Source organism: Colius striatus, chromosome Z, assembly GCF_028858725.1.
Source record: "Colius striatus isolate bColStr4 chromosome Z, bColStr4.1.hap1, whole genome shotgun sequence".
Lineage (NCBI taxonomy): Eukaryota > Metazoa > Chordata > Aves > Coliiformes > Coliidae > Colius > Colius striatus.
Window position 1 is genome coordinate 59,528,568 of NC_084790.1, and position 20,177 is coordinate 59,548,744.

At 35.4% G+C, this 20,177-nt stretch overlaps 1 protein-coding gene across 3 annotated transcripts in view; it reads left to right on the top strand.

The window, feature by feature from the left end:
• ADAMTSL1 (ADAMTS like 1) overlaps positions 1-20,177 on the top strand; it is a 418,285-nt gene that overhangs the window by 90,422 nt on the left and 307,686 nt on the right. The window contains exon 2 of one of the 3 annotated variants that reach the window (XM_062017375.1): positions 7,851-7,970. The exons of 1 other annotated variant lie outside the window; for it this stretch is intronic. In XM_062017375.1, coding sequence (XP_061873359.1) covers positions 7,851-7,970 — 120 coding nt within the window. Of the gene's footprint in view, positions 1-7,850; positions 7,971-20,177 lie in introns of those variants that run through there. One more of the 3 variants, XM_062017378.1, reaches the window with a different exon arrangement.

A 20,177-nucleotide genomic window follows, 5' to 3' on the forward strand; every position in this document is an offset into this window, starting at 1 on the left:
AAGTCTTATTTTCTGCGTTCTTCATGACAGTAATAATTTGAAATCAGGTACTGCTGATTAGATTACATTTGAAAATGACTGATCCCATAATGATTATTTACTCATGCAATTTGATATAGTTAGTTGTCTTTTCTGGCTTTTAGGAGTATACTGCAGGTCAGTGACAAGGTGCGATGATAAATAAACATACTGAAGCTTGCAGAATGATTGCTGAAGCTATTATGTGTGCCACCTTCTCCCTTGACACATACTGATTCTGGACATTTTAAAACTGATTCTTCTTTTGAAAAACTGCAGTGTAGTTAACTATTCCTTACATGTTGGTGGTCAACCAAGTAAGGCAAGGAAACAAATGATAGATAATGAATTCTTCAAACTGCTTGTCTTGGTTTCCTTTCATTGTGTGTCACATAGCAATTCATGTGTCTGCTTTCAAGTATTTTGAACAATAGTATTTGTTTGGCATGTTTCAGAAACCAAATCTGGCTTGAATTAAGACACAATCTTGTTCAAACCACAGTAGGTTTGTTTTTGTTTTTTTTTTTTCTAGTAATTTGCTTGAGGAACACAAGTCATAGCCATCTAAATGTCTCTTGAGTATCTAATAAATGAGAAACTAGATAATATTCTCAGATATAATTCCAGCTCTTCTTCATGAAGTTTTCGAAAGTCTGTGTGTTTGGTGTTAACTACAGCTAGAAAGAAGGTTCTAATCAGTATTTAAAAGGAATCATATAACTTGGATTTGTTTGCTTCTGTGTGACTTCACCTTTTTTCCCCACAGTTATGCTCTTTTTTTTTTTTTAATTTACTTTTTTTTATTCCTTTCTTTTTTCTTGTTCTTTGTTTTATTCTGTCCTCTTGCCTTCTTTTTTGCCTAAGGTTGCTTGGCAGCACGAGAATCACTGTGTTTTTGTTAACTCTGCATTTTTGCCACTCCATTTAATGGGGCCATATTGGCTTTCTCCCTTGTTGGTACACTGTAGGTCAAGTGTAGGCGTGTGTATGCTTTACAGATTTATCCCCATCATTGCTAATGTCTGTCCAAGATGTTAGTAACTGGTGGTTTTGTTTGAAGGACACTTCATGCTGTAATTCTTGAGTGCAAATCACTTTTTGTTTCTTTTGTTCATTTATAATAAGAGACTGAAATGGAGCTTAAATAATTCTCTCAATGAATACATTAACCCAGCTCTTCTATTGTGGTTGTTTAAGAACTGAAAATAATTAGCACAAAGCCACATTTCCTTCACAGAGCTTTAAAAGAAGTCAGGGCATTACCATTAAGATAATCATGAATTCAATCTCTGTGTAAAGGCAGGGAGGAAAGGAGAAAAGGAGAAAGAAAAAAAAAAAAAGATTAAATATATTTCAACACCAGCAAAAAGATTTCTGGTGGGAACATTACACTGTTGAATAAAACATTCCCTTGGGAAATAAATTGTTTGGGTTTGTGTTTTGAGGCACTTTGTGCGTACCTTCAGAGAAGCCAAAAAGAACCTCTTTCTCTCTTTAAATATTCTAATCCTACACTACAAACAGTAGCCTGTTTCCTAAGAGATGGGCTATTAATTCAGAAACAATAATATCATCACAGTTTGAAAGGACTGGAAATAGAGACCAATACTATTAATGAAATTCAAGTCTCAGGAAAGTCTTTTTATCCCTTTGCACAGGAGTAAAGAGTTAGTTGTTTGTTTCTGTCATAGAACTTATCCTTCCCAGGACATGCAATCCTATTTTGAAGTGTCAGAAGTAAATACTGCAGTAGTAAAATATGCTATTTTAGGATTGATTTAATTTGTAAATCTAGAAAACCCTTTTTTCCATTTGAAAGAGCTGTCAAACAATGAAAGCTATATAATGTAATGGTTGCAGGGAAATAAACAGCTATGAACCATTTATGCCAAGGAAGGCTGTGAATCTAGCTTCTAAATGTTCCCTTCAAAAAACGTTCTGTGTGACCAGAGAACTCCCCTTCAAAGGAAGCTAATAGGAAAGAAGAGATAAAATCCTGCTGATAGAAATTAACTTAGATCTGTCAGTCTTTTCTACTTTCAGTAGAGATGCTGAACTTCTTCGAGGTGTAATAAAGAACTGAAGGTGAGACTACAACTACTTTCTTTTAAGCTCTCTGCGTTCTTTGACTGCATGAGAGTTGTGTGTACAATCACCTGAGTTTTCTTCTGCCTTCTCACATGGTGTTAAATATTGTCTGTATAGCGGCACCACACCACTTCAGCAAGTGATTGTCCAGCATGCCAGTAAAGGAGACACTGATTTGAAAGCTGTCTGTGCCCACATAATCCATTTGTCTTTGGGCTATAGGGACACTGGGAACTTAAATTTATCACCAATGGCAGATTTATTACAACAGCTTACAATTTCCTTGAATTTTGTAGCAGTGGCATAGAAGTGAAAAAAATCACCTTGTCTGACCTCATTAAGAAATGAAAGAAAAAAAAAAAAACTTTTGCTTTTATTGTGTTGGCAAGAGAATCATTTGTTTGCGCCGAATCTAAGCAGAATTAAGTTCTATAGAAGGAAAGAGAGTTTTCCTGGGGAAAATAACCACCTTTACAGCCATAATTCAATCTGTGAAAATATCATAGTACAAGAGAAACAGAAATCTACAGTGGAGATATTATTACCTCTGCCTAAAAGTCAGATTATGTTTGTTTTAGAATCTACTTTATCTCTCAGATCACATTGGACATGGATTCTTCAAGTCATTGCTTTAAAGCAAAAGCTGACTTTATGACAGAAAGGCTTCTATCTTTCTATTACAAATGCATTTACATAGCCTCTCAGATTTCCTAAGCCTATGGGGACCTGTTTGGGAAATTTTGAACATTTCTCAAGGACCAGTGTATTAATGTGTAATATAGAAACATATCATTTGGAGAGTAAAATCCTTAATTAAATAGAGTAGTATATCGGCATGTATTTCTCTGAAAAACGTAGTATGCTAATACCCCAGAAATTCCCCAAAGAAAACATACAGAATAGATTTTAAATTTTGCATAGCTTTCTGGCTCTCCATGGAGGAACAGAAAGTGTTGAGAATGATTAGCAGTGGCAGAAACAGACTGTAAATTTTCAATTATTACATGGACTTTGGTAAAGATAAACAGCTTTCAGAATTTAAATTTGGACCCAGATTATAATCACTTCTCAATTTGGAACCTGATATTGGGCTTGTACCCCTCTGTAGCCATCCTGATTCCATTTTGGTCGATAAAGAAAATTTGGATTAAAACTGCAGCACAAAACCATGGAAGACTAGAGGCAATGATAATAATTTTCTTATTTCAGAACTCCAAATGAGATTTATTAGGCATTGACTTGAAGCACCAGTGGTACTAATGAAGTTCATAGGGCAGACAGCAGCTGCAGTAAAGCTCTTGTCACCCATATGAAGGTGTGGGACTCTTTCACTTGGAAGTGTGCAGGCAGTAAAGTGGAATGTTGTTAGCATTTATTGAGAGTAATTCAGAGTTGAAAGACATGTGCAAGTTGCTATGGTGGTTAGATTGGGGTTTAAACCAAAAAAAATGTGTAGCACAATAACTTGTTTTGTTAAAAGCCTGCATTCCTCATCTGTCACTATAAATGTCATTGCTACCTTTCTGGTATTTAATACCTTAATTTCTATCATATGCTTCATCTTCTAATTTCTTTGTCGTAAAATCCAAGAGATTCATGCCTAGATATACTGCTGAAAAGAAAAGGTAACCCTTACATTGTTAGGACACTCTAGGCCTGTGAGGAAAAACCCCAGTAAGCTTAAAGAACCTGATTTTAAAAATAGTTTTAAAAAATAGTTTGGTCAGAAGAAGCATTTTTGAGAAACCAGTACATGGTTTTTTGCCTCTACTTTTGATGTTAGTAGTAGTTTTCTGGTTGCTTTTAGCTTTGAATATCTGATGTAAAAAAGACTTCAACTGAGAAACTGTCACCTTGAAACTACTGTGTTGTCTCTAAACAGTTAATTAAAAATATCTGAGGCCACATTTTGTTTTTCTGCTTCATGAGTGAGATCCTTTGTAATCCCTCACCTTTTTATTGAAAAAGGTGCTATTGAAGGTACCATGATGATTTTCAACAGATATCTGTGCCGTATTGCTATTTCTGTGCCTCTTGAATTTAGCAAACTATCATTATTACAGCTTGCTGACAAAGAAGTTTACTTTATTTCTGGTCACAGCAAAAATAATGAAGTTACTTTCACCATGCGACAGTACTCAAGTGCAAGCAAACTTAGACTCTGTTGGCTGGGTTGCAACCTTTCACCCTCCAGTTTGTATTAGGTCTTTTGTTTTCTATATTCTGTATTTGCCTGACTCTTCAAGGATTTCTGCCCCATGGACTCACACCACTGGATTTAATGGAACAGCTAATTTTTCACACTGATCTGAGAGATAGGAACGCAGCTGAAAGAAGAAAAAAATGTATTGGTTGATTTTTTTAATGAAATTTTCTCTAGCCTCAATTTCTTAAAAGTTTCCTTTGTAATGACAGTTGGGCATCTTGAATAGTGAATTAACTTCCGCATGCTGGGACACTTCCAGTGCTACGCTGTTGATCTTCATATATATTTTAAAGGTTAGCAGTACTTCATCGAAATTATTGATACTGCAAATATATTCTTTATGAAGTCTTAATTTTAACTATTGATATCTTAGGAAGATAAAACAATCCTTCACTAGGTTTTGTTTCTGAAGCATCTTTTCTATGAGGAAATGCTGCAGGAGCTGTTTAGTCTAGAGAAGAGGAAACTGCGAGTGGATCTCAGTATTACAGATATCTAAATGGGGGATGTCAGGAGGTTGGAGCATCACTTTTTTCTGTTGTATCAAGTGACAGGACAAGGCATAACAGAAAGAAGTTGGAACACAAAAAGTTCCATTTAAACATAAGGAAAAACTCTTCTATTGTGAGGGTGAGGGAGCCCTGGCACAGGCTGCCCAAGGACAGTGTGGAATCTACTTCCTTGCAGGTTTTCAAAACCTACCCGGACACCTTCCTGTGTGACCTGATCTATGTGGATCTGCTTCTTCAGGGGGATTGTACTAGATGGTCTAAAGGCCCCTTCCAACCCTTACCATTCTATGATTCTATGCTTCTATGAAAGTTCAAATTTAGAATAACAGGAAGCTGACTGTTCTTTAAAAAAACAAGATTTTGCATAATCTGAGTGTATTTGTATAGGAAGAAAATAATACGGGAAGGTGAATCATTGAGGAAAAGATTTCTTTAGACTATTTGCAATTTGACTTATGAAATTAGAAGCACAAAATTCTAAGAAAAGCTAATTAGTAATAATTATATCATTACATTTGCTGACTAAGTGCTTAGAATCACAAATAGAGACTGTTACATAAAAATAAACTCACTCAAAATAACTTTTATTGTTGAACATTTTTTGTGACTGCTGTGATGAAACATTTTCATTAAATATGAGCTATTTTGGGGACATTTGTTGTTGTAAGATAGTGATTTATCTAAAATTTTTGTTACAAAAAGATTCTATATTGGCAGTAGGGCTTCTTTTTCATTTGGACACATGCATGTTTTTTACTCTTAGCACCCCTGAGGATTTTTCATTGGCATGATTCAGTAATATAGGAGGAGGGTCAACATGTGTATCTCTCAATGTCACCCACAAGATGGGAAGCTAACTATAGACTGTAAAACCTCACACATGTAAAACTTTTATGGAAAGTGTTGTTTTCATCTTTTTTTAACCTAAAATTTACAGCAGAGGAGCGCAAAGCAACCAACAGAAGTAAATGCCCTGTATTTTATGACTAGAGGCTTGCATTAAAAAAGTCTTCTATGTTAAACAGTGTAAAGTTTGGATTCAAGAGCTCATTACCCACTTCAAGTTATGATATTCTGATTGCTCACTTTAACTTTATTAGCTCATCTCCTTCTAGTCACACTTTTAGAACTGTGCAGCTCTGATCTCACTTGCCAACTGTCAGGGAGGACTTGTCTCCTTCCAAATAGCAGTACCAACTCAATTGTAGGGAGTGGCAAGGCAAACCTATGCTTTATCCTCCCCCTGCGAAGGATAAATCAGTTTCTCATGTATAAAAGTATTTATGATTGATAACGCTTACTTAATTCATTCTACAGTTGCAGTCTCTGTTGTCAAACACTGAAGTACAGAATATTAGCCATTTTGATAAAAGATATTGTTCTCTCAAGCTGAGTCACCTTCAAAATACGTTGTGATGTGCTGAAAAGTGAAAAATTTACTAGATTTCCATCTGATAATATATTCCGTATTTCTGGTTGTTAGCAACCTTTATGGATATTTCACATGTAGTAGAATTCTTTATAGTTAGTCTAATGGCAATGAACACCATGTTCAGCTCTGGGACCCCAATATAAGAACATGACACTGTGTTATGGTTGAACCTCAGCTAGCAACTAAGCACTACACAGCAGCTCACATCTTCCTCTTCTAGTGGGAGGAGGACGAGAATAGGTTACAAAAAAGTAAAACTTATGGGTGGAGATAAGAATGGTTTTATAGCTGAAATGAAATAAAATGTGATCGTTACAGTAACAATAGTAAAATAAATTATGATGATGGTTATTATGTTGATGATTTAAATTATTACTATTGTTTTAAAAGATAGATAAAAACCAAGAAAGACAAATACTGCCCAGTGCAGTTGCTCACCACTCACTGACCAATACCTTAGCAGTGTGCCGTCCCTTCCTGCCAACTACCCCCAGTTTATATATTGGGCATGATGTTATGCAGTATGGAATAGCTGTGTGGGTGGTTATGGTCATGCTGCCTCCCAGCTTCTTGTGCACTTACTTGCTGGTAAAGCATGGGAAACTGGAAAATGTTTAGCTTAGGATAAGCACTACTTAGCAAGAACTAAAACATCGATGTGTTATCAACATTATTTTCAGACTAAATCTAAAACACAGTGCTGTACCAGCTACTACAAAAAAAATTAGCTCTATCCTAGATAGATACCAGGACAATCAGGACAATCTTTTGAAGTGAGCCCAGTGAAGAGTCACAAAGATGATCGGAGAGATGGAGCACCTCTGAGTTGGAGTTATTCAGTCTGGAGAAGAGAAGGCACCAGGGAGACTTTACAGCAGCCTTCCAGTTCCTAAAAAGGCCGATGAGAAAGTTAAGACAGACTTTTGGAAGGACGTATTTAGATAAAACTAGGAATAATGGCTTTACAATAGATTTAGATTAGATATTAGGAAGAAGTTCTACCCTGTGAGGATGGTGAGGCACTGGGACAGAGAGCTTCTGGATGCCCCATCTGTGGAAGTGTTAAGGCCAGATTTTATGAGGCTTGTGCAGCCTGGTCTAGTGGAAGGTGTCCATGCCTATGACAGAGGGCTTGGAACTAGGTAATCTTTGAAAATCCCTTCCAATCCAAGCAATTCCGTGATTCTGTGAAAAGCAATATATTCCATTAATATGTAAAAAAATCTTCCTGATAATTCACCACTTTCCAACATTTAAAATTTACTTGTTGCCTTTAAAAAAATGATAGGGGAGCATAAAGAATTATATGGTTTCATTTTTGTTCATTTACTTCAAAAAGCTATACCAATGCCATAATAGTAGCTAGGATATCTTGATGAGTATTGGTTAGACACTTACTGAAGAAAATATCTTTTTCTCAACCAGCTTGTATGTCCTCCTAAACTTGAAAACAACAGATGTTGTAAGTAACAACATAGAATCTTATTTTCAACAGAATCTCATGTAAATGGCAGTTATTCATTAACTTTCTTTAAATATATCTGTTTCATTAGTGGCAATGCTGACTGGTTAGAATGTCATGTTTTCCTTCTAGGTTTGTGGAGACCAAAATCAAGGAGCAGTTTTCCTGCGTGAATTTACATTGATTCGGAGAGAAAGTCTTCATGATGATTTCTTATCTGATTTGCTGAATAACCACAAAACAGATGATGCGGTAGGAATCTTCTATTATTCTAAAGTGTTTGATCCAAAATGCTATTGGAAGTAGAGAGTTTTGTGATGCCTTTCATTCTGCTTGATCAATATATAGAAAGTTAAAAAACTAGATTTTCTACATAAAAAGGTCACTCTTTCAGAAGTTTTATTTTGGAAATTATATATTGGAAATTCCGTACAAATAAAGATGACTTTGTAGAATGCGTGTCTAATGCATGAAGTTTCATTATTTCAAGAACAGATATTTTTGAAAGAAGTGTAGTCTTTTACATTCTAATGAAAATTTTTAACACTCAGAATCTTGGCAATCTTATTTACTACCATTGTTTAATTTTCACATGCAAAGGGGTTTTTTTTATTAAATGTGAACAAGTAAATTATATTCACAGATTATATAAAAAAATTAATTATGCTTTGAAAAGAATAATTTTATAAAATGCATCAAGGAGTGTAACAAACAGGGAGAACAGTTTTAAGAAAAATATTTCTTCAGTGTCCTCTCTATATGCCTGTAAAGATATTTTTTTCAAGTGTTGAAGGATTTCATGTCTGTCTAGCAGATGTTTTTGAAGAATGTGGAAGTAAAGAACTTGTTAGTCATGTTTAATCGTGCTCTAATATGAAATACAGTAGGCCATTTGATTTTAGACTGCAGTAAATTTATAGGTCTGATGTTTTCAGGGGCTGATATATTACGATGTCTAACGCATTGAGGTTTAACAGAAGTGGTAGTATGTTAGTATTTGATATTTCTATGAACTGACGATGAGTTTTTGGGCTTAAAGTTCAAAGACTCCATAGGATACAAAAAGAAAAGACAAACTATTCTAGAATAATCAAGTGCTGACACAGCCATGCTTACCACCTTTTAACTTTTCCTCATAGCCTTAGAGGGTAATGCCTGAAGCTACCTTTCTTAGTGCATGAGTGAATGTTAGCCAGTTATCATAGATGGAAATATGTAGAGCTAGGACTTCAAAGAATGGAATTAATGTCTTTTGATAAGTCTTGTTACTCAGGTCACGGAATCCAGTAAACAAAAAGAATGAAAGTATTACATAATTCACTGTGTTTGTGCTAATCCATCTGCTTTTAGACAAGTTATCTGTAATGCTTTACAACTGCTAAAATAGATTTCAGATCAGGCAAAGCCGACCCTTTATTCTGTCACTGGTGGGTAATTTCATGGCAGTTCCGGATTGTATCAAGCAACTGTTTTACTCTCAGGTCAATAAGAATTCATTGAACAAAGACTGCTGATCTTATGCTACCCTCATCCACTATCAAGGAGGTATGGCTGAAATTGTTGCTTGTGTCTGAAATTTTTATTCATTAAAATCCTTTATTCTTTGTCCTACAAAGCAAGTAGCATTTTATTACCATTTTGTTGATACCATTAAACTATTTTGTTCTCTTTCTGAGATGTACTGCTCTTATGTCTGTTTATAAATGTGTCATAATTGTGTTCACACAACCAGAAAGTACTCTAAATTGTTCATATATTTGACTTCAAGGAGGGAGGTTTATTATGATCTAGGTGAACCTGCTTCTGCAGGGGGGTTGGACTAAATGTTCTCTAAAGGTCCCTTCCAACCTCTACCATTCTATGATTGTATGAGTATTACACAAAGATGCTGTGTCATTGCTGTGATCTTTCTGTGCAGCTATGTATGTACGTATGAAAACACAGCTACCATTAATGAATATTACAGAGAAAATATGATGTTGCATCTCTTTGTGATACTACCTTCAACTACAGAAACATGTACTATTTTTTCTGCATAACTGATTCTGTAGGGAACAGGTAGTGTGGAAGTTCTTGAAATAACTTTTCTGTGTTTTGCCTGAAGTATTTCAAATGTATGTGTGGTCTCATGGCTTGTTTGTTGTGTGCTACTCAGACTATATTTCAAAGAAACATTGATTTTAACAATGGCTTTTCTCTGGCATTTATTCTGTGTGTCTGTTTCTTAAATATTAGTGAATTTATATTCCTAAATTTCTGTGGGATACACAGGACATTGTTCCTATTTTACAGACAGAGACTCAAACATAGACAACCATTACTGTTAAAAGCACTTGCTTTTCTTGAGTACTGTGAGACACAACGATCCGTTTTTTTTTCGTCTCACTTGACATAGAAATAAGTTCAGATGGGGACTATTGACCTCAGATGCAATCATGACTCATGACCATCTTTGTCTATCAAGCTGAAGTTAACAGGTAGGACATCTACAAGATGGAAAAGTATGTGATTACTAACGTATCAGAAAAAAAATCTGCGAGTGGCTTGGCTGGAGCGCTACAAAAACTGTTGGAGTAGCTAGTTTTCCAGAATAGAAAGCACAAGCTAAATTTCAAGCCAAATATTTCTCTGTTTGTAGGACCAATTCTTTTTTTTTCCCTGTAATTTCCACTCTGATTGTGGCTTACCTCATGCGAAAATCTGCTGCAAACGTGTTTTTCTAACAAATGAGACATAGAGGAAATCTCTTTTATCATACTTCCCCAATAAATCTCCCAGTTTGGTTCATTTTATGACTCCTATGGCTAACACAGGGTAGGCTTACCTGTTTGCAAGTTTTCCAAATCAGTATGCAATGAAAACTCTGCAGGTAGTGTCTTAATTATAATTTATAAAAATCTTTAACCTTTATATTTTCCTCTGATGATGACATGAGCTGGTGTGATGCATTGTAGTCACATTCAGGCTGGTGATCCAGATTTAGACATTACTGTGAAGAATGTGGCTTTAAAAAAGACCACATGGCTATTTCTGTGAATAGCTGAGAGCATAAAAAAAAATTCATTTACTTCTGACATTGAAAGCTAATATTGCTATAGCTCCAAAACAATTTCAGGGGTTTCAGATGAGTCTCTTATAGTATAAATAAGAAAATGACCACATTCAGCAAGCAGATATGTATAGCTTTTTGGGCCTATGCCATAAAGCTATTAGCTGTAACAATACCTTGCAATTACCAACAAAAGCTTGAAAGATCAAAGTAGTTTTCATGGTTTGTAATCAGCTACTACACTAAATATACTTAATGAGGAAATACATTACCTGCTTTTAAGGCAGTTTTAACCAATTGTTTTCAAGTTTTTGTGTTAAAAATTCTGTTAGGTCAAGTACCTTAGCCTGTCATAGTCAATGTCCAATGAAGAATACGGAACAGTATGTCACCTTTTTTTGCTGCACCGTAGTGGATTCCCCATTTCTATACTCTATGGGTTTTATCTCTGTCATTGGAATGGACAGGGATGCTTTCCTTGTCTTTCAATTGTATTTCCAGCCTTTCAAATAATGTGTATTTAGCTTATTGGTACTGTAGCCGCCAGGTCTTAAGAGTTTTCATTTCAATATAAACATCCAAGTTTTAACCCAAGTCTATTGGCATAGCTCTACCACCATTAACTTCAGGGGGGAGAATTACTAGAAGCCATAGGAAAGTTATGTTTTTATAATTTTTTGTCTCGTGCAAAGCCTATAGCTGAAATTACACTAACAAAATTCCTCAAAGGAGCCACTCAAGTATGAAAACCACAGTTTCAAAATTATATTGGTTTACTTTCTATTTCCTAATAAAAATACTCAAAAATAAGAACTAGGACAAAATAATTAAATATGGAGCACTTGAGTTTAGAATGTTTAGTAGAAACAAAACATAGCATGAAGGAAATCCCAAATTTAAAGGACATCCCAAATTTAAAGAACATCCCAAAGGTTATTCTTTGTGTGTGTATATATAATACGTATATGCCATATATAGCTAATCGCAGATGTAAATATGCAAACATGCCCCATTATAATGTGCATATGCCCATCTAGATGCCATGGTTGCAATGTTGAGTGTCAGCAGTCTTAAGCAATGTAGACATTTTCACAAATACTCCATACTAAGTTATCTGAAACAGAGTAGAGGAACAAGTCACAGCTTGTTCTTTCAGTTTTGCTTTTCCAATACCTATAAAAAGACTTCTAAACTATGGTCTGTGATACTTTAGGACCACAGGCTTTTTCAAATAGGATTCTCTTGCTTCCCAATTGTACAAAGCTTTCTTAGCTGCACTGAATATAGGCATAGAGACTTTGGGATCAACACTGCTTTTTACAGTTAATAAAGACTCTGACTGCAGTCCTCCACTCTCCATCCTATCAGCATTACTGCAAATGAAAGTGGGATTATTTTTTTTTCCATTCCCTGTTCACACGGGCCCAGGCAGCCTCCTGAGGATCCAGGCTAGAGAATCCAGCCTAGGGAGCTTTGACTATCTAAGGGAGAGGTAGTACATCAGAGGGATTAAAGAATGTTAGAAATGCTTACACTTTTTCCTTTTTGGGTCACTAAGCTGTGCCAGGGCATTATTACTAGAAAAATTATGCTACTGAAAAATCACTGGCAAGGTTCAGAGTCTAAATTTAGGTTTCTGACCTAAAAGTAAGTCTGTATGCCTGCATATTTCTAGACTGTCATGTGTACTATTGTATCCTGGCCTGGTTTATAGAGTTGTATCTGGTCTAGCACACTGATAAAGTGTTTTGGAAACTCATGTGCCTGAACTGTATTATGTAGGACACTGTTAATTTCATTGTCAACAAAAGGCACTGGTGGATGAGTATATACTTTATACCAACAATCAAAAGTCTTGGATTCAAATATCTTCACTGTCAGTGACAGAAAGTCTGTTTCATTTTCTGTAGGTCTCCTTTCTTTTCTCTCTCTTCTTAGATATTAAAGAGATCCTCATCTCGTAATTGCCATAAAGCTTACAGTGATGGTATTTCACACCATATACTTTTCCAACTAACTTTGTACAAGCATACATAGACAGAAGCCCTACGTTTTCATGTGCATGTAAAACACCAAATGGATTTGTAGACCTAGCTAAAACTCATACATTGTCAGAATCAAATGGCTGCTTGCAAAACAGTTTTGTAGCATTTATACTGCACTTAAAATCTAGATTTAGAATGGGAATTACTTGAAAAGCTGTTAATAGATGACCACAGAGTCATCCTAAATTGCTCATTCTCAAATGCAGTATCATTAAGCACAATGTGGTTATGATAATCAGTTGCCACATAATGAATTGTTAAATCATGACAAATGCGTTTAATCTGTTGGCATTTTTAATTAACATTCAGTAATTGTCTTATTAAATCCTTATTTGAGGGAGTATATTCAAGTCAGCTTCAGTTTTATTCTTGTGTACTTTCCACACTTCTCTTCCTTGTAGCTTTCAGATTATTAGTGTGGGCTTGTATCCAAGTAAGTTGGCTGTACTCCATTATGCCTTATAACAGGATGTTTGTCAGTCTGATCATAAGAGATTATTTGCAGACTTTTGGGAAAGCAAGCAGCAAATGATTATTGTTAGAGTCTAAATAGTGGGTTTATGAGAAAAAAAATCTGCTACAAGATATAGGACATATCTAGCCTTGAAGTGACAATCCACTGTTATACTTTTTCTACTACACAGAGACTGTTTCTGGAACGGGCTTTCAAATTAAATGTGTTGAGTTTTTACATCATCTTGTACAATAATTTATGCCTACAATGTCTTATCCAAAGAATAGTAGTCACTTGACATTCTACAGAGAGAATACTATTTGAATAGGAAACTTATTTGTGTTCCATGTAGGTTTTTTCTCTATGTCATCCTTACCTGAGCTCCATCAGCAGCAACAATATTTACTTTTTTATATTCCTCTGGTGTAATAGTGTGGTCACTTAAACAATCTCTTCTTTTTTTAATGTGAATGTATTATGGTAGATTGTTATTATAATTCCTATTTGTGATGAAGATATGAATGAGTCTGCATTCAGACCAGAAGATAGTGAAATTTGGACAAAAAAAAGAAGAGTGGGCTATTCTCTCACCAGGAGTTCATTTTTCAGTGTAGTGCTTACTGTAAATAAGTCTTTTGTTCAGAGGTAAGTTTTCCCTGTGTTCTAATGGATAACAGAAATAAATCTGTTGACCCCTCCCTGTGTACTGAATTCAGTTTTCAGATGCTATATACCTTGCAGCTTCTGGACTAAGACCTGGACCAAGAATTTTATTGAGAATTTATGGGAAGTAAAAGATGGATTTAGTGTTATCAAAGAACTCAGAGCCAGTTCCTTTACTTGCTGAGAATTTTTGAGAATTTTTACTTCTTTCCAATCCTGTGGAAAAAATTCTGTTGCATTCTATATTGCAAGAAAGGGATGGTATGACTTTTATTCCTGCATGCATTGCTCACCACTTGTGGTATCTTCATGAGGTAAGCTTATTTTGCTTTCTTAAACAGGGATCATGATAAAATAGATGTTAGAAAGATTTTTCACCTTTTACATGAATTTTGATGAAGCATTCTGGCTACCATGTATGAATCAAAACCAATCAAATGGGTTATTCTTTCAGATCTTACAAGAAATATACCTAAGGACCTGCAAGGTGGATTGGACACTCTTACACCTATTTAGAAATTACAATGTTTGGTATATAGGGAAGTTGGATCCACAGAGTTTTGGAGTATGTGTGTATGATTATTTCTCTCTTTGGTTTTAACCTAGAGAAGAAAATACATCATTTATTCCAGAAGAAGTTCCATGAACTTTTTATGTCTCTATTCCCCCTGCCCCTCCCCCCAAAAAGAGAAAAATAAAAAATCAGCCTATTCTAACTCTTTGTCTTAAGCTGGTGAGTTTGTTGGAAGCCTGATATCTGAAAGAGAACTCAGATACAGGATTATCAAGAATGGTGTGTGAATTTTTAGTGATTAATTTAAAACCACTTTCATTTCATGGTTTCAAATTCCAACAACATGAATTACAAGTCTACTTTCATGAAATTCCTTGAAAAGGAGTAATGAAGAGAGAGAAAAAATTGTGTGAAGACACAAATGTTGTATTTTGGGTAGGTATTTGTTCTGTTTCCTTGAACTAATAGTCTGCTGAACTTCATGCATGGCATAAGTTTTCCTGAACTTCAGAAAACAACTGCATTTTAATCTCAATTCCTACTTTAATCAAAGTTATGAATTTACAGTACAGGAATATGTCTTCACTGACTTAGGCAGACATATACTTTTGTGTTCAAATAACCCTATTTTAATTGTGTTAACAAATGTTCTTGCCTACTGTGGTGTTTAACCAAATCCGCATTTCAACATACTGCTAGAAATGCCCACTATTATCATAGGTAGATGCAGCTCAGTCATTCAGTTTCCTTTAGTATCTCTGTGCCTTAATGTCCGTGAGAAACTACGCAAAACAATGTTATCAAAATTATTTTGTACTGTATACATTTTATCAGCTTTCGCATACAGAGTGGAAGAAAAACCACTTCAGCAAGCTCCATTGACTTTGCACAGTTTACAGCAAAGGGAAAATTGTGTGATTAAATCTTTATATACCATTTCATGAGTGTGAAATTGACTTTATCATAATTTATAGTTGCTCAATTTGCATTAACTTGGTGGTGTACTTACGAATAACGTCATATCAGCAATTGACTTCTCGTTCATGTCTCTTTGGCAGCATCTCTGGATTTTAATTTTCTATACTTTTCTCAGCGTTTGTGATGATATATGAGCATTAGGAAACTAGGTAGTCACAGAAAATAATAAAAAGATTTAAGAGATTAGGAAGGTGTAGAGACCAGGTGATGTTCTTTGTAAAAAGAAATAATAAACAAGGCATAAATTGCTTGAACTAATGAACTGATAAATGGAAAGGCATCAAAGATTGGGTGGGAAAAGGCAATGATTCTGATACTGCAGAAAAAAACCCCCAACAGGTGTGCATGTGAGGATTTAGGGTAGACACTTGCATCAAGGAAAATTCTGCAGTATGTAGAAAGTGGACAAATGCTTCAGAAAAGAGAGAGTCAAAGAGCAAATGGTATAAATAAAGAGATGTTTTAAACATGAATATACATAAGCCCAGGTAACATAATGGCATAGTTAATATTAAATATGTATTTGATTATCTTAATGGATCATTAAAGGAATGACTAATTAACAAATGTGACCCCCTTTTGTGTTACTGTTTCCATATAGAATGTAGACATTATTTTCAACTCTGTTTCCTTGTTTATGCTTCAATGATAATGTTATTTGTGTGTGGGTTTTATCTTTTTTTACCTATACTCACTTGAAAATTTGTTGTGAAAAATAATGCTATTTTCTGGTTTTATTTCTGGTACTGGGGTCTTTGACAGTAATTTTTCTACTGGAGAATCTGTAGGCTAAATCAGAGCATACTAAATTCCAATAAAATGTCTTACAGAATTGATATAGATTGCACATTTGTCTGCGAAGGGCTGCAGAAGTACAGACACATGCTGAAGCCTTTTACTGCTTTTAGCTTTGGGGATAGGGGATGTTGTTTCTTAGTGACAAGAGCTATACACCACTAAGGAAGATGTGCCATTGATCTTAATTAGAAGCTACAGTGCTGACGTTTGAAGCCACTATAAGGCACTATATATTCCCAATATAAGATTTAAATGTAATTTGATAGTTACGCCTCTCATAGAATCATTTCAGCTGGAAGAGTCCTTTAAGATCGTGAGTCCAGCCTTTGTCATGAGCCCTGTCAACCACTAGATCATTTCCCTAAGTGCAACATCCATCCATCTCTTAAACACTTGCAGGGACAGTGACTCGACCACCTCCCTGAGCAGCCTGTTGCAATGCCGGACAGCCCTTTCAATAAAGAAGAAATTCCTCCTCATGTCCAGCCTGAACCTCCCCTTGTGCAACTTCAGGCTGTTTCCTCTTATTCTATTGCTTATTACTACGGAGAACAAACCAATGCCTGCCTCACTACAACTTCCTTTCAGGTAGTTGTAGAGTGCGATAAGGTCTCCCCTGAGCCTTCTTTTCTTCAGACTAAACAGCCCCAGAACCCTCAGCTGTTCCTCATGAGACATGCTCCAAATCCTTAACTAGCTTGGTAGCCCACCTCTGGATTCTCTCCAGCACCGCAGGGTCTTTCTTGTAGAGAGGGGCGCAAACCTAGCCACAGTATTAAAGGTGCAACCTCACCAAAGCCAAGTACAGGGGAATGATCACCTCCCTACTCCTGCACTGTTACTGGTACAAGCCAGAATGTCATTGGCCTTCTTGGCCACCTGGGCTCACTGCTGGCTCATGCTTAGTTTGCTGTCCAGCAGAACTCCCAGGTCCCTCTCCATAGAGCTGCTGAATGTGTGGTTATGAACATACTATTCATAATCATGGATAGTAATACTAAAGTATTGTGAATATAGACAGAAATTATGTCCTCTTGATTTTTTTCTTGTTAGATCTAGGATGGCATAAATAAATAGTAAAGAAAATTAAACATTTTATTGTTATTTACCTCTCTATCAATAATTTATTCCTCCTTATTTGCCACAATTCTGAAGTCCTTCTTAAAAATTTGGTTTTTAATATCTTTTTTGTTTTTCCTGTTGATATAGTTGGACTCATTGTCTGCTATCTCTTTTCTTTCCCTTAATCTTAAGGGATTTTTTTTTTTTAAATATAAATAAATTAGGATATGTGATAACCAGTCCTTAACAGTTTCCACATGTTTTTTTCAATCACTCTCTCTTAAATACTATTTCCTGAATGCCAATACTATAGCTCATCTCTGAAAACTCTGTATGAGACACAAGTAAAGTTAAGGATATTTGAGTATAATCTATGAGGTTTTTGTATGCCAGAAGTATGTTTCTCTTAGCTTTGAGCAAATTATCTTTAAATTTGGAGCATAAAGATAAAAAGAGAGAAAGAAAAAAAAAAGAGATAAATAGAAAATACTTGCTGTGGCAGGAAACATCATCCTGTAATTCATTTTATAAAGCTCTTAGGGCTCATCAAAATTCTATATAAGATGTTTGCTACTTTTAAAGAAAGCTTTTTTAAAGCCACATTGCTTTGATAGCTAGAAATATTTCCAACTTTACTTATGTTGTGTTTTCCATTTATCTTACAAAAGAAATCTGGTAAGACTACCTTGCCAGATTATTTTTTATATATATCTTTCAAACCTCTTGATGTTGTGGGATTGATAGATAACTTTCTGCCTTCTGACTTGAGTCCCTTAAGCTACTACCTTCATTCTTACATGATTGCTTACACTTTTTGTTCTTTTTTCTTGTTTTTCAGCATGTGCAATACTCTCGAGCAGCTATATACTAGTCATAATTGCAGGCCCACAGGGTGAGAACCTCCACTTTTAGGAATCCTCTCCACCTTTAAAAGTCTATTTTTCTTGTGCATCATTTTCTTGTCTATTATACTGCCTGGCATCCTTCCTTAAGGGCATGTTCTGTTCTTCCACATCCAGGTTACAGTTGTGTAACATCTGTTTGAGCATATATTAGTATACTTTTAGTCCTTTTTATTCTTTGTCCAATATTGTATCACTATTTGCTTGTTTCCTTTATACTTTTCTGTACCACATCTGGGTGAGGAACATGTGTGTTAAATGTCAAATGAAATACCAACTCAAGTGCATAATTTCTTAAGCAATAAAGCCTATCAATTGCCATCTGCAATGTTCAGTAGTCTTTTTCAGAAAACAGAAAACTTGTCACAAGACCAAAAAGTACAGTTTCTGCTGTCTAAGAGACATTGTCTCTACAACTTTTCAATAGTATATGCATTTTTCTTAAAGAGGAGTGTTATACATAAAATTGTTGAAGATGTTTAACATTACATATTAAGTGCAAAAACAAGCTTGGAGAAGTTGCAGAACTGTACTTAAAGGAAGTTTTAGAGTAATCCTTAAAAGAAAAATATTTTTTTTTTAAATTATCAAATGACAAGCCCATTTCATGTTAGTTATCATTTTAAAATATTATATAATATTGGTTTTGGACTTAGCTGTAATTTTATTGTCTTCATTTGGTTTTTATGACTATTTTGTATTAAAAAATATGCATTTGTGAATACAGTCTGTATGAAGTTTAACTCCAGAACACTGGATTTACTGTCTGCTAGTTGCTTTTGGATATCCAGGAAGTGCTACAAGTGAAAATTTCACTGCAGGAATCTTTCCCCCTTTCCTTCCCTCTTGAGAAATGCAATATCATAACTGACTGTGTGAAATATTATATGAATAGCCCTCTGAGATGCAGAGGAGCTGAGTGCTTTAGAGACATATAACTGAATAATAATGGAGATTAATTAAGATAGATGCAGTAAAAAGTCTGCTGTTAATAGAAGTGTATTAAAAATGTGCCATCAAACTGAGAAATGAATGGTCTTAGTGTTAAAAAGAGAAAGAAAAAAAATGAAGCAGTGCGGAGATGGAGCAGCCTAAGGAATGAGATTTTTTTTTAAGTACTGGTGATCAAGAAACAATGGATATTAGACAGGGAGAAGTTACATTAGAAGTTAGATTTTCTTATCACTCCAACTTCTACAGCAGAAAGTTAAATTATTTAGTACTTTATTCGGCATACTGTCAAATGTTTTAACCAGACTAGTTTCAAATGGATTAAGCAGTGGATATAGAAAATTCGATGGTATTTTTCTGGCTCATTTCTGTGGAACTTAAGCACAAATGATGATATTCCAAAACTTGGCCAATGCCCTGAAAGAATACCTGGATAAGGAGCAATGAATGCTCTGTAAATGTGCTTAATGATGAGGCTGTTGATAAAGGAATGTGAACAGGCTAATGCATGAAATCACACCCTTCAGTAATGAATGAACAACCCAGCAGAGAATGCTGTTACATTTGCAACCTGCAAGTCTGAAAGCAGCCCAGCTAAAAGAGTCTTGATGGAACTTGAATTCGCAGTCTTGGGGAACACACATATACTTCTGAAATTGTCTCTATGGCCAGTAGAAATAAGAATCACTTCTTGAATGTGTTTTTGTGAAGAACCCACAGAATGAGAACTTCATAGGTCCACCTGCTTTTACGGACTAAAATAATTGCAGGATAAGTGGAGAAAAAGGTGACATGGATTCTACATACCCAATTGTATTGGGTTCTCATGGCAAGAATTTAGAAGGTACGGAGGTGGCTTCTCTGAGAAGCTGCTAAGAAGCTCCCCCTATGTCCGATACAGCCAATGCCAGCCAGGTCCAAGACACGCATTGCCAGGGCCAAACCCATCAGCAGCAGTGGTAGCACTTCTGGGATAATGTATTTAAGAAAGGTAAAAAAAAAACCAAAACCCCAGACCCCACACAATAGCAATTGCAGCTGGA